The sequence below is a fragment of the Anarhichas minor genome, unplaced genomic scaffold, assembly GCF_050575085.1.
Source record: "Anarhichas minor isolate MPS153535 unplaced genomic scaffold, ASM5057508v1 ptg000080l, whole genome shotgun sequence".
Lineage (NCBI taxonomy): Eukaryota > Metazoa > Chordata > Actinopteri > Perciformes > Anarhichadidae > Anarhichas > Anarhichas minor.
The window spans coordinates 2,669,860-2,685,442 of record NW_027466526.1 but is presented as its reverse complement, the minus strand read 5'-3'; the positions used below and the strand labels follow the sequence as shown (position 1 = coordinate 2,685,442).

The 15,583-nt window shown below is 42.3% G+C and overlaps 1 protein-coding gene across 2 annotated transcripts; it reads left to right on the top strand.

The window, feature by feature from the left end:
* Positions 1–4,931: 4,931 nt before the first annotated feature.
* azi2 (5-azacytidine induced 2) lies at positions 4,932–15,457 on the top strand. 2 transcript variants are annotated; one of them, XM_076081482.1, is made up of 8 exons: positions 4,932–5,094; positions 6,448–6,701; positions 7,340–7,456; positions 7,711–7,816; positions 8,195–8,328; positions 8,680–8,744; positions 10,470–10,594; positions 13,276–15,457. In XM_076081482.1, the coding sequence occupies exons 2-8, from the start codon at positions 6,483–6,485 to the stop codon at positions 13,713–13,715; spliced, it is 1,206 nt and encodes a 401-aa protein (XP_075937597.1). In that variant the 5' UTR covers positions 4,932–5,094; positions 6,448–6,482; the 3' UTR covers positions 13,716–15,457. The 2 variants fall into 2 exon arrangements, with proteins under 2 accessions (XP_075937597.1, XP_075937598.1); XM_076081483.1 differs by having other exon boundaries at positions 4,934–5,094; positions 7,711–7,810.
* Positions 15,458–15,583: the final 126 nt, after the last annotated feature.

Below are 15,583 nucleotides of genomic sequence, written 5' to 3'. Positions count from 1 at the left end.
TTTCACCATTGAAGGGATTTATTTTACAGTTTGGTCATGAGATTCTAGAACGCTACTCGTGTGTGAGGCTAACAAAACGAAGCTGACTCTGTGATTACAATGGCAGGCTATGGCAGCACAGAATGTCTTCCTAACATATACAGTAGAGGGATGTACACAGTCATGACGAGTACGAGTACATTGTTGTCACCGATACTGCATTTGGCTTCTCTTGACACAATCAGGTCAACGTTTATAAGATGGCCATTTGCTATATTGTCATTTCTACTGCAGACTGCACTAGAATTGAAATTAGAAAAATGGTAAAAACAAATTTAAAATGCTTTGAGTAATCAATTTGACCAACTAATTTGACCAGGTATCTTTTGTACCCCCATTAGAGTTGATAAAACAGCACCACAATATTTAAAATATGGCATGTATCATCAAATACTGTGAATCGATGCTATGATGTAATGCACACAGTATCACTTGTTTATGAATGTTTTTAATCCATGTTTTTAATATCAGTTTAACCACCACCAATGAGGAAGAGTTCCCAAATAGTGGACTGAGGAAGAGTGACATATTGAAGACTGAGAGACTATACCGTCATAATCCTCCTCCAATGCAGTCAACTGTATTTATGAGCTTTAAAAGGTCTTGACGTCAGGTTATTCAATTATAAGATTTCTTATCGACCTTCAGATGCCAAAGTATAACACTGTCATATGTATTTATTATACTGTTTTTCTGCAAGCCAGCTGCACTAAAAAGCATGGTGGGCTGTGAGACGTTGCTATATTTAGAGCACTAGAGGTGCTTTTAGGGAGTGAGATGATCTACAATCAGGTCCAAACAGGAAGGACACTGAATAGACCAACAGCTCTGTGTAACCAAACAGAAAGCTACGTCCCCAACTAACATACACGGTGTGTTGATGTATACGGACATTCAAGGGGTGTGTGTGTGTGTGTGTGTGTGCGTGTGTGTGTGTGTCGCACACCATAAACGCAACAAATGAAATAAGTACATAACAGTATGAAGAGCTGGTGAGCTACTGTTCCATATGGATCACACTGCTGAGACTGCAAAAAACGTACCATGCTGGCTTGCACAAGAGCAGTGAAATAAATAATGCAAAGTCATCCCCATTATCCTAAACAATGCCATTTCCAACTTTACCTTGTAATACTCTCTCCTATACAGTATAGCACTACGATACATGCAACACTGATACATGCACACTTTGAGTAAGGGCAATTCAAAACTGTCAAACGAGTATGTTCTCAAAGATGATTTATCTGCAAACAAGCAACAATGAACAAATAACTCACAATGTCTCACGCTAACATTTAGGAACAATTGGAACACTTATCTCCTCTAAAATGGTCTATGTCCTCGATATAACACGGTGTCATACTGCGTTTGTCTCTCTGTTGTAAAGAGCTACACATGTCAGTTGTTGGCCTTTCTCCCATCATTTTAAAACATGTCATCTGGTGGCTCGTCTGTCCGCCATTGTTACCTCTGCCAGTCCTTTGACCTGGCTGACTTTGTGTGATCAAACCACTAAGGCAGCCATCGCTCAAGCGTCGCCCTGGCGTCCTGCTCCTCTACCAGCCGGTGATCTCAGCCTCCTCAGGTCCTCCCTGCTGGCCGCACTCTTAAACCTGAAGCCCTCTATGACCAAGGTCTCTCCGTCCTCCTCTATGCTGGCCTGACACTCCTGCTGAATCACCACAACAACACGCACACTAGATCACGCTGTGCACGGTTTGCCTGAGCACATGAAACAATGACAAAACCATTCGCACGTGCATCAGTTAAAAACTGCCTTGTGCAGTATGTGCAATAGAGAGAATTTTGAGCATGTGTGTGTGTGTGTGTGTGTGTGTGTGTGTGTGTGTGTGTGTGTGTGTGTGTGTGTGTGTGTGTGTGTGTGTATGCTTCCTGTTAGAAAGAGAATATATAAACAGTCCTCACTACCATTAGTGTTTTTGCTTGTCTGGTTCCAGACTTCTGAATAAGCGACTACTTCTCACATTTTGTTGGAGAGATTCAAAGGCCTTTCAAGAACGACTGTTTTTCCGGTCGGAGAAGCAGCTGAGCCAATTAGTTCCTTTGTAGGTGGGACTGAGGTGGGGAACGTCGTATAACTGGGCCACAGCCAGAATCCGAAGAAATACGGCAACAAGCGTGGATGAAATCAATGCAGCTTTGGGGGGCTGCTGTAAAGCAACTGACTGAAACAAAAGCTCCTAAATCAAAACACCGCACACTGAAGGCATTTCTTTCTGACCAAAGGTTTTGGAAAAAGGTTTGATTTGTTGCCTCCTCTGGTACTTCACAGAAATAGGTCAGGAGGATTTAATGTTTAAAGCCGTTTGTCCCTTGATCACTTTGATGGAAAACCATGTAAAAGAAGCTGAGAGGCTCGGCTTACAATTAAATGGTAAAATAGTTAAGTAGCTTCTACCGTGTGTCAGCTGAAAACTACATTGACGGCAATTCAGTTCGCACCTCAGGCTGCAGCTGAGAGGCAAATTAACGGTGTTGCTATGCAACTGTATGGAACTCATGTAGCCTGACCACTTGTGACCTCAGTATTGAGTGAATGTAATAGTCCTATCTGCCTCATTGTGTCCTTTAAAGACAGGATGAGATCAATTAAACAAATAGACCTCTCTGGTCGACCCATAACATAAGAGCTGCAGTATCAGCGGGGGAAAGAACAAAGACGGAAAAACAAGAAGGGGGACAGACCTCATGGAGCCACATGGCCAATACATACTCCACAAAGGCTGAATTTAAGGCAACGGTTAAGGTTAGACGAATAAAACTACTTGGTAAAGAGAAATAGTGTGGTCATGGTCATGGTCACATGGTTCCATGAGGTTTGTCTGAGGATTTGCACCCGCACCTCTGCACGTACCATTCTGCGTCGTCTCTGGTTGGAGGGGCCTGTTGATGTACACCAGTCCAGCAGTTCCTCTATGTCATACATCAGCAACCGAGCCTTAGACAACACTGCAATGACAGGACAAAAACAGTAGTAGTCCCCACCTCTACTATGCGATATGCTAATTGTATTGCTTGTTGCCTTATACCAGAAGGGTTGGGTTGAATATAACACATGTGGGCATTAAAAAGGTTTAGAGGGACGGGTATCCTTTAGAGAAAGAAAATCTATTTTACAAGACGGGACAAACTTAGAGGACTCACAAACTAATGGTTGGAAACGTTACGTATTTTTAAGCCTGATCACTACAGTACACTGAACTCCAGAAAGGAAATTAATTAATTATTTATGAATCAATCATAGCCTATCTGGAAAGAAATGAAAGAACAGCTTTATACTGTAATGGAAAGCATTTTTACTCTCCGAAAGAGTAAGAGCAAAGCAAAAGTAGTGTGCCACAGTCAAAGGGAAGTGAGTAAAAACATATTATCTATTGAGGTGACATGTGCAAGTGGTGGACTTACACTCACGAGTCTTTAAGATGCAGATCTTGGGCTCCTCTTCACATGTCATGTCACCGATCTTTGCAGCTTCCTCCACAACCAAAGCACAGGGTTTGTATTTCACACGTTTGACTCCTAAGCCCTTTAAAGTAATTAATATAGCACATTTAGGAATTATTTGGCAAAACGATGAATGCAGAAAAAATTTACATTTTAAAAACAGTGATTATAGGTGACACACTCCCAAAAAACACAGTAGAGTAAGACCAACATTAGATATCATGAAAACAAGTTGTACTTTATGAGAGCGTGTGAACTTTAGTATTGTTTGTTGCTTGCTCTTAGACTTATGATTGTTTGAATGACACCATTAAAACCCTTAAATTAATTAGACATGTTGGCTAAGAGTGAGATTTTTTTACAAACACATATACTGTACATACACTTTAATGTTCTGCCCAACACAATCACTGTCTGCTGGTAAATGCCACACTCATGTTTCTTTCTCACTTCCTCAACACAGATTCCCAAAGATCCACATGAATATCAATGTTAAAATAGTTAATATTACAGGTTGATCAACTAGTATAGCTATGTTTGGTCATTTAATATCTATATGGCATTCTTCCTGTTGGAATTCATGATTAAAAAAATAAAGGGTTGCACAGGTTTACAATTCCCAAACTATTTCATCATCTCTTATTTCTCAGTAATCAGACATGTTAATGTTAGCAGTCAAGATGGGCTGCTTGGCTAATGACTCGGCCTCTACCATTGACCAGAAGTCATCACAGTGAAGGGCTGGTTATGGTTATATATTTGTATTAAATTACAAATATAAAGTGACTAGCTAACAACTCACAATGCTTTGGCGATTAACAGGTAACGTTAGCTAGCTAGCTATCGTTACATTGCTATACCTAACTAACCAGCTCAATAACTGCGACAGAAAATACGATTAATTTCTATAATTTATCTGCCAATGAGAAATAAACAAGTTATATTTGAGCAGTGTCAGCTGAAGTGACCTTACCTTACCTTAGCTTAGCTTAGCTTAGCAAGTGAGCAAATACTGACAGTCTGTTAACGTTAGCTAACATTGTAACGTCATCAGTCAACTGCACAATTAACTTCAGCTAGCACGTTAAGGGGCAACTTTTGCTGTAACGTTAATGAACTGTACATAACTTGTTCAAGACAGTTCTTTACATCTCTTTAATTCTTTTTTTTTTTTTTTTTTTTTTTTTTAACAGTGTTTTCAACACGAGCTTCACTCTGAACAGTGTTTCTTTCAGTCAAATCACTGAATCTTTCTGAACAGTTTTTAAAATCCAGCAGAACTTCCTCCTCTTTCACATGTTGTTCAACCAAACTGCGTTAATACATCTTCCTCCTCACCGTGCTCAAACCAGTGCGCCACGAGTGGTAGTATTACTCACTTCTATTTACATCGTGCGTTTATTTTGAAAGGACTTTAGCAGTCAAGTGACTCCCGGAAGTTTTTGTTTCCTCACCTGTCAGTTCTGACACGGTGCGAGAGTCCAGCTTCGTCTCTTTGTTTTCCTCCGAGAAACAGGTCTTATTTTTCCAAGAATAAATGATCATCCTGTGTGGTCCGCCGTCACGTAATTGAGGAGAGCATCTAATACGGTTAGTGGGAATCGAGAGTGAAAAATAATCGACTGCTTTTGCTTCACCTCGCCAGAAGACGTTAGCCAAGAGCTAACGTTAGCTAACTGTTATCATCAACAGATCAATCCTTGTAATCTATTGATACTTATTGTATTCATCTCCATGTGATCGTCTGCGTTATGTTATTCACACTGAAACCTATTTTAGAACTGGCTGTCAATGTGTTTTGTCGGTTGTCAACAGAGCTAACGGAAGCTAACGGTGTGTTAGCATCGTATACAAACGAGTCATTGATTGTTTACATCCTAATTACGGCTGCTTTTCAATGCCTCCTTGAACGAAATAAGGTATCTTCGCTGCTGGCATCTCCCTGTTAGCCGTTAGCTCTTATATTTTATCGAGGGAAGGCTATCGCAATGACGTTCCTGTTCGTGTTTTGGTTGCACGTTGACTTTCGATTTCATACCATTGTCTGAAGTCGTCCTCTTAACAGTCAGTGGTTCTGCATTTGTGTTCGTCTTGGTTCGTAGCCATGGCGTGGATCTTGGAGCATGTCCGGTCATCTTCGTGAAACTTACTTTTGGAAAACACTCGGCCTTCACTGTTAAAAACTTGGCTCCCCAGTGTTTGCTGCATCATTGCATGCTGACATCATCGACCAGCGTTAGCTGCACTGTCTCTCCTGCCGAGCTAACTTACTCCAAACACAAAGGATCAAGGAGGGGGTGGGCTTCTCCTTGGTTTTAGGAGACGGTATGTTTCAGGTATTTTGGCTGGACTTCTTTCATTGTTGCTGAGAGTCACTTGATCTGTGTCAGTGGTTTGTAACAACAGGTCACTGTGAGTCTCTCTTTTCTCCTCTGTAACTGTGTCCAATCAAAGTTTACCATTTGTATTTCAAACTTTCGAAAGTCGTTTTTGTATGTACGCAAATGTCACAGATATCTCAAATTGCTAAGCTGACAATTTTGCTATACAACAGCTGTATGGACCGCACACAGAGGGTGGAATCACCTTTGCACAAGAAAGATATGTTATTGTAAGGTGGACCTGATGCTGTGATGATGACGACACTGATTTCATCCATATGAGGCCTGAAGCTGGTTGAGGCCTTTTCTGAATCAGTGTAGTGAGGAGGAAGTAATGATGAAACACAACACATGTGTCAAACAAACATTTGAAGAGCCAGTAATACAACTGCATTAACTAGGTCCTTTAAGATTATGACAACTTTAAATATAAGGTTTTCAATTTGTAAACCCTATCAATTTTAAGTTGAACTCTGCCTATTAGTCACAGTTTCCTTTGCTTAATAACAAACCGATTCATCATCACTGTGAAAATGACACTATACCTTCATGTCATCCGCAGGTCTTCTATCTGCTACAGAGTAGGCCTGTGCAGGCATGGAGCCCCTGGCAGTGGATGATGACATTTGCATCCTTAAACATGAGACGGCCTACACCGCTGCCGGCGAGAGTCCTATGTCGGTGTGTGCTGGCGATGAATCCGTCGCGTCCCACTTTGCCCTGGTCACGGCCTATGAGGACATCAAGAAGAGGCTGAGAGACACAGAGCGAGAGAATACACTGCTGAGGAAGAGGGTTAAGCAGCTGGAGGATAAGGTACAGATGTAAATGGAGAGGTGATGGTGTGAGAACGGCAAGTAGATAATAGCGTGAGGAGAATGAAGTAAAAGGCGTATACTGCTCATCCAGGTGGCTTAAAAGCCAGAGAGCAAGGTTTAAAAAATTTTTTTTTTTATTTTCCAGGACAAACACAAAATGCTCAGAGAAAGTTTAGAAGAAGTCAGCAGATTCAACCGCAAAATATTTGCCTCTGGAAGAGTGTGCACGCCAGCATCATTAATATTGTTGGCCTATAGTCAAAGCTGTAAAACAATGAGAAATACATCTGCTCTGTCTAAAAACAGGGAAAGTATGGTATTGCCACACAATGTGTTGGAGGCTCCTGAAATTGGGGGGGAAAAAAGAAAAAAGGATCGAGTACAATACAGAGAGAGCTATTTAAACAGGAAGAGTCCTAATACAGATGGTAGGCTAAAGTGAAATTGCTGCACAACATGTGGACAGAGTTGCCTCTCTAAAAGTGTCTCTCTAAAAGTTATCAGTCTTATCTGGTGCAGCATTCGGCCCATCAAGATAGGATGTGGTGGAAGGAAAGTAGCCTTCTACCACAGATATGTGAATTGAATGAAATCGATCTCTCTCTCCTCTTTGTATCTTATCTCTCTCCACTGTAGCTCTTCAGGCCAGAGGCTCCTCCATCAGAGGGTCCTCAGTACGTGAACAAGGCCTTCAGCGCTTACCGAGGTATCTATATAGAGAAGGAGGACCTGCAGTTGGAGCTTAACAAACTGGTGCGTTTACTGATGGATTTGTATTTTACCTCAAACTGACTAGAGCCTGACACAAATATCAAGTAGTATTTTGTTAAGGAGAAGACAGGAATACAGCACATGTGCACAGATCTCGTCCAGGGCAGATAGATAGATGGAGAGAGAGAGAGAGAGAGTTTGGTTCATTGATATGAATGCTGACTCTCCCTTCTTCTCCCCCCCCCCCCCCCCCCCCCCTCCCCTCTTCCTCACTGTCTCCTCTCTTTCCCTGTCAGAAAAAGGAGAAGAGTGAGAGTGAGAGGTTGCTGACGGAGCAGCTCCAGGCCAAAGAGTTGGAGCTGCTTCAGCTGAGGACGGAGATGGAGACCAGCCAAGGTACAGGTAGAGCACACAGGGTTGCCCTCTTCTCTGTATAGAGGCCGAGCAGAGACTCACACTTCCTCGTAGTATCTATTTACTCAAGTGAGATGATATTATACATTCATTTGTTGGTCTGTGAGGCAAAGCCGATACTACGCTACTGTGTAAAATCTGAAGTATGACACGTAGAACCAGGGGTGAACATACTAAAGTGTGTTGCCCTGTATTTAGCTGTGTTACCTTTTCTCACCAAGTGACTGATTCATTGTAATAAATATACAGCAAAAAGTCACTATCTTAATCATAATGATGTGTCAAATATACTGAACGGAAAAACATCAACACTTAACATTTCCGAGTTCAATCGTCCTTTTTTTTTTTGTTATTGTGTGTGTCCAGTGATGAAGAGCCTGAACAGCTCTCAGGACTACTGGCAAGTGGACAGTATCAGCACTGACCTACAAATCCACAAACTGCAGGAGGAGCTGGAGAGGGTGACACTGGAAAACAGCAGACTGCTGGAGAGAAGTGGGGTAAGTGAAGGTGGGAAGACGGAGCAGAAAGGAGAGGATAGGAGGAGGAGGGGGGGGGGGGGGGGTGCTGGAGAGAGCAGCGCTGCTCTTGGGAGAGATGTGGCGTTACTAGAACAGAGGAAAAGCGCGGAGGAGAGGTGTTAGGGCAGAGCGAGGCAGGGTGACACTGGGAGATATATTTATATAATAACTGCTGAAGGACAAAGGAGAGAACAGAAAGGGGGAGTATGGGTTGAATGGGAGCGGAGGAGTGCTGCGTAATGAATGGTCCAATAAACGCCACAAAAATACTAAGTACAACTTCAGACACCACCTCTACTCTCTATTTTGCATAACTTTACTCTGATTTAGGAGGAACCCCGTGGCCTTAACGGACCAGACTTGGACCAGACCGGTGATGCAAATCTTAATGCAAGGTAACGTGTTTTATGCTCATCATTTAGGAGTGGCTTCTAATTCAGTGGCCGGCTCTCATTTCAGTGACGAAAACGACAAAGGGAGCAAGCACTGTGTCAGTGCTAAATAAAATGATCATCCTTTAAGTTGGTTGTCGTCATCATAGGCAACCATCAGTAGAATACGTTGTGTAGTATTGTTTTTCTTACTTTAAATACATTTGCTTCTCAGGCAGCAAACCAGTTTAAAGACCTCAAAGTCAACAATCAAGCTTTTTAGTGCTGGAAGCTCCAGAACACACATTATCCTTCTCAAAATGTTCATGTTTGATTAGTTGTTTGGTTTCTGACAGCTTGCTGCAATGCTTTTTCATGTGCACCTAAATGCAACACATGGATGGCATTTACAATCTATGTTTTCAACTTTAAATGCAACACATATGACTTGAGATGATGGGTTTTACGTCACACCTAACCTTGCTTTCTAGCAAATAAGTACAAGCATAATTTAGCCATGTATTCTGGCTCAAACGCCACAATGAGTCTGTAAACATTTGTAACATGAAGTGACACAAGAAGCAAGTTTGGGACGAATGGCGTGATAGTCAACACTGGTAAGATATGTGTGTATTGTGATACATGGTATCGGCTGGTGTTGTAATGTCACCCTTTGGCCACTAGAGGAGGGTGCAGCTTTATACATTTTAACTCGGCAAAACAGCCTATGTTGTGCAGAGAACCGCAGAAGTACCTGAACGTCGTGATCACGCCAGCTAAACCCCGCACACTTGTGTCCATGACAAATACTTCAAATTCGCCCTCCAGTGTTTTGATGTAATCGAGGTCTGTAACATACGGAATTACCATTCTCTGACTTTTGCGGTGAAGATAATCTCCTGTAAATTAGCATCTCCTCTCATTTTATGAAGACAATTCTATTTGTGGTGCATCGTAATTGTTTCACGTGTCAGCAGTTTTCATATAGCACAAAAACATTTAGTTTTTCCTCACGGTATGTTTTTTTTTTTTGGGGGGGGGGGGGGTTTGCTGTTCCAGGCAGGTGTGTGAAGTTAACGCTAAGTGTTGATGAGATTTTGCAACTTTACATAAGGTGTGGATTGGACAGTTTGTAGGTGTTGCCTCAAATACCTCCACTTGTTTTGGTTTGCATTGCAGCCGATGCTACTGGGTGGTTTAGCATTGAACTCAATCATCCTGTAAGTGTCAAGAATAGCTTTTCCTTTGCAAGGCAATGACGTATAGCCTAAGTGGGCCTTCATTATGGTAAATGACGACACTCAACACCTGTGAAACGCATCTGTGCCTTTAAATCAGGGCAGTCGGTGACTGTGTTAAATGTGTCGGCAGAGAAACGCAGTATAAAGCAGAATTACAGTTATCACAAAGAAACAAGGAATTTACTAAATAGATTAGTCTTCTATGATTAGACACCCTTGACCAAATTAAAGTTATGGGCCAGTTTTACATCTTGGAATGTCAACAAACATGCAAAATGAATCATTCCTTGAGTTTAATAAAAAGGATAATCACACAAAAGGTCTCCCTATTTGAGTAAGTACAATAACATCATTGATATTTGAATGGTTCTCCAGTGAAACCATGAGATGCTGTATGTCACACTGCTTATAATCTTCACCACAGGAGATGTATAACCACACAGGCTCTCTAGAAAACTAGAAATCCTTAAAACAAGATGTGTCAAATAAACATTCTGTCCTCCTGCAGGGAGAGGAGCATGCAGCAGACGTACGAGGCCTTGTGTTATGAGGTCACTCGTCTCCACTCAGAGCTGAAGCACCAAACGGGCCTGATTAGAAAAATCAAGCCACTCATCAGTGAGACAAGACAAGGTGAGGCACACACACACACACACACAAGCATGTGGGCACACTCAGGGTTGTGCCATTCGTTGCTGTTTTATTTGAATGGAATTTTTTTTTTTACATCTTAATTTCTGTGCTTGTGTCAGTATATGCGATGACCTCGTTTTCTGTGCTCCCCTTCTGTTCTGTCACACCTCCCCAGCTCCAGTATGTACAGCATAGGGAGCAGCCTGTAGCCCCAACACACACTCATAGCAATTTCTCAGTTTTAGTATAACATTCTGAACAAAAAGTCTTGCACATACAAGTGTCATGTGTACTTTTTCCATGCCTGCATTTGACCTGTTGTACGTCCAATTCCAACCTGATGAGCTCTCCAGAGAAGATGTCTGTACAACTCACAAAAATGGAACATAAATAAGCATCGCATAGTCCGAAATACTTTTGAAGAAGCTTTCAGTTTGAAGGGGACATAAAGGTAGTTCTGGACGAGACTGGAAACTGACTGATAAGCAGAGAGTGAACAGATACAAATATGAAGTTAATAACTATACTTAGAGACTCCGTATAACCGCACTGAGTTTTTCATAGCCAACCTGAAGGAGCGAAATAAGTATACTGACAAGTGTGACATTTGCAAATGTGTCTTGTAACCCGATTGTCCGATATAGTTCACTTCAAGTATAGCGGCTGGAATTCAAACCTTGCTTCTCCACACAAGAACTAATGTGGCTAACATGAAAGGAAAGAAAGGGGTTTTCGACTGCCTCTCTTTTGTTCAGGGAAGGCTTTTCTGAGGAGAAGCACTACTCGCCGAGACGATTTCTCCCGCTGCTCCTTGTCACAATTTGTATAAGAGTGTGATAAGACTGTGGATATTATCAAAGTACTCCAAACACTTTGATCAAGGACATCGTGAAATAGTCTGTTCCGCCTCTCTCCCTCCCTCTGCGACGATGTATTCTACTCCAGGAGAGATTACCTCTGTTGTCGATTCCCTCGGAGTGTCAGAAGAGGAGACTAGGAGGTGAAAATTAGAACGAAATACAGCCGGAAAATAAATCTTGGCCTATTTATTCCAGTGAATAACAGGGTAATCCTGTAACTTAGATGAGACAGATGGAGAAATAAGGAAAGCAGGAGTGGCAAATAAAGGGAGATATGAGCCGGGGGGGGGGGGTGAGCTATGTATTTGTTCAGTCATATTGTGCATCTGTATTCTTCTAATGTTACTCCTTTGGAATCAGTTTTATTCAAATCCTAGACTCAGGAGACCCTCTCATGGAGGAGTAGCGGGGAGGGATGGATGGATAGAGGATGTGTGGATGAAGAGAGGCGAAGGGGGGGGAGGGGGGGAGATACTCTTATTTCAAGTTTATTATTCGCTCAAAATGATGATTTGATAGCAATGCAACAATGCGTGTGATATTAGGACATCTGATTTGTGCATCGATATGCTTTGTACGGAATTAAAAGTGTGGCTTAGTTTATGCATCGAGGTTTGTTTGTTTGATTAGTTCTAGTGAACAAAAGCTAATTATTATTATTATTGTGGATGTTTACATGGTGCAGAGGTTTTATTATACAATATGTAGCCTGATTTTACCTCACTTCTCTTTTCGTTACACGCTGAGGCCCGTTATCTAGTGAGGGATCACAAGGCTTGCTTAAGGAGCCTCTGTTTAATCCACATGTAAATAAGTAAAGACAGTACGGAGGTGCGATCATGGTGCCAAATACAAAAGGAGACTTTCCAGCTACTGGAGGAAAGACGAGATGGTTTCATTTATGCTGCCAGCTGGATTTTACAGAAATGATGTCTTTAAAAGAAAGAAAGAAAAAAAAAAACACTTCTCATCCCCTTCTACATAGACAAATGGAGTAAAATGAATCTCATCTGAAGTCTTATGAATATCCCCCTCGAGTGTGTGTGTTTTTGTTTTTTTCCTGTCTACTTCTACTGAATAGTAGAAATGAACTGAAAGCTGAGACGTAAATGATAATCATTTCTGACAGATGGCTTTTAATAATGCTAATATGTCTACTGAAGTAAGCACTTAATGCCAATTACCAACTCTTTTGACATAAAGAATACAATGCTTTGATTTTTCCCTTCAGTATATCACGCCCATAATCTTTTGTGCTCTATTAATGTGTCTACAGTTGCAGTTGAAGTGCACTCAAATTGAACTGTATTCCAAATATTAAGGTAGTGACAAGCTTTTTTTTCTTTTTCATGCTATCCTCTCAGCCATACAATAACTTTGTCTAAATCAAATATTGTATAAAACTGAACACAAATATATTCTTTGATCCCACATTGACTGATTCAAATATAAGTTAAAGAAACACCAGGAATCTGATTGAGCACCCAGTGTCAACTTTTGGCAATGTACAGGTTTTAAATACTCAACCTGATCCCTCTGTTAGGAACTATGTCAAGTAGTGTCCCCATGTCCCCTTATGAGGACACTGAAATAAGTATTAATGATATTATCATGACCAATTGTCAACATATATATATTTCTTGGAAATACAATGCAAAAATTGGCAGGCTCTCACATATCATTTTTGCAACAATTTATACGACTCTTTTTGTCTTTTGCTCTCATCCTCCCTCTATCCTTTACTTCGCCTCTCCCCTTCTATCCTCTCCCCTTCTATCCTCCCCCCTTCTATCCCCCCCCCCTCTCTCTCTCCGTCCCCAGCTGCCTCGACAGTCCCAGTCCAGTGTCTCGACGACGTGGAAAAGAAAAACAACCCCGCACTTCCCCGGGCGTCAGCGCCTCGCCCCCCTAGCGCCCCCCCACTCCCCTCGTGCTCCGGCCGCCCCTGCCCCCCCGCCGGCGGGCCGTCGGGCCCCCTGCTGCCGGACAGTCTGAGGGAGGACTGCTGGTACAATGGGCCCTGGCCCTCCCAGAGCTGTTCAGGGGAGGCCCTGGTCGGCGGCGACGCCTGCTCCGTCCTGCCCCCGCCTCCCCTGAACCAAGCTTCCCTGGACGACAGCTCGCGGTCCTTCCCCAGCCCCCCCAAACCCAGCGACGCCATGTTCTGGGAAGGACACTCCGCTGCGTCCAACTCCTCGTCCTCAATTGGAAACTGCAGCCCCAGGAGCCCTCCCAACGCCGAGTGGGCCAAGCCCTATTGAGAGGGACGATGATTAAATAAGAGTGCGTAATTGGATGGAAAAATAAACGAACGAATGAACGGAACTCTCCAACCCTGCCACATAGCTACCACCTAACCTGCCTTAAGTTGATAAGACCACTCCTCTTGGCTGGACTGCACTGGACCTGCTGGTTGTGGGAACTAATTGAGGCCAGAGGAGGCCTTTTTTTGAGGTAAAGACTCTGTAAACCCATTACTCCGTTACCTCCGCACATCGCATTCGGAGAACATATCGGACTTCGCAGAGGAACGTGCGGTGAGAGACCCTCACCAGAATAGTTTGCCGGTGTGTGTGTGTGTGTGTGTGTGTGTACTTGTATGCACACGCTTAGTGAGTGCAAGCATGCATACATGCAGTTTTCTTTCCGTGTGTGCATATACACACATCAAGCAGAGTGTGCCTGTGCGTGCAGATCAGTGTGTGGGCATCTTTCGCCCGCCTGTGTCTGTATATCGTCATAATAAACCTGATAGGGCTCAAAGGGGCCTCTTTCTCCATTCACTGGGGCCACAGCATTGTACTCGAATTTGTAAAACGCCTCCCTCCAATGCAAGTCTTTTTACATTTAATCGCTGTAAAGTATACAAGATGCGTAGTCCCACGCGCGTCTCGCGATCGTGTGAAGGAGATTTGTCGGTAGGAGGACTCGATGGGATTGTTTTAGTACTGTGATGGTGACAGACATGCAGTAACTGGGATAATCAAAGTTTTGTTTAATGTTTTAACAGCTATCATCTTCTTTTTTCCCCATCTAAATTGTTATTTTCATGAAAGTCCTTACGGATCAATAATCAAAGTTGGCTGTCGATCTACATACGCTTGCCAAATCATTTTTGAGAATGCACTGATAGTTTGAGTAGGAAACAATCATTTTCATTTAAAAATGTCTTGATCACTGAAATGAAACACTGCCCTCTCACTGGCACCAGAACAGATTGAACTGTTTACGACGTTTCACAGCGAGCACGCCTCCTGGTAAGGGGACATGTCGGGTGTAAGGCTGTGTTTTTACATTGGAAGGACTCGTGGAAAAGGCTTCACACACACTCCCCTGTATTTGAAACCCTGAGTAAGTTGGAAACCCCAATTAGGTTTGTGGAGATTTTGAATTATAGAAAATGTATCTGAACTCTGTAGTGTGCTGATGTTAATCTACGAGGCATTTGTTTTTCAGTATGAGCAGAGTTGTGAGGAGAGAAGTTTCTCTTTGATTTCTCTTTTTAAGTCAGAGGAGTACAAACAACTGACGGATGTACAAAAGAAAACGCACGAGGAGAATGCAGAGATACAGAGGGAGGAATGTGCATATCTGTATAAATGTATATGGTGGGCGTCAGTACTCCGCCGAACGCGGTTTTGCACTCCAAAGCATAGGTTTAGTTGTTTTTTTACCCTCCCCAAGGCTTCTGATATGTATAAGACCTGGATGGTGGCTGGACAGGAAGTCTAAAAACTTGAAGAATTGTGACTTGATCAAATACCACAACGTGCACAAAGCACAAAGGCCCATGGTTGTTGTTTCTTTCCATTTTCTTCAGTATGTTTCATAACTGTGGTCTTTTTGTTCATTTTTAAGAAATGTTATTTTACAGCAGTAGTTTCATACTTCTGTAAACGATTTGCAAACCAAAATGCAATGTACAGTAGATATGGATTATATTTTAGATTTACTGCACTTCAGACTGTTTGTAAATATGATCAATTAAACAAAGGAAAGGAAATGACGGCGTGAGTTTGCTTTCTGTTCATTTTAATAAAACTAGGTTACAGTTGCAACAGAACGATTCCTACTGTCCATCACTAGGCATCCGTCCTACTGCTGAACAGCACTTTATCAACTAGCTGGT

What these genes read in the sequence shown, in the direction of transcription:
- azi2 (XM_076081482.1), top strand. Translation starts at nt 6,483, where the DNA reads ATGGAGCCCCTGGCAGTGGATGATGACATTTGCATCCTTAAACATGAG. An exon ending in GGAGACCAGCCAAGGTACAG is followed by an intron (nt 7,817 to 8,194) that starts GTAGAGCACACA and finishes GTGTGTGTCCAG; the next exon opens with TGATGAAGAGCCTGAACAGC. An exon ending in CATCAGTGAGACAAGACAAG is followed by an intron (nt 10,595 to 13,275) that starts GTGAGGCACACA and finishes CTCCGTCCCCAG; the next exon opens with CTGCCTCGACAGTCCCAGTC.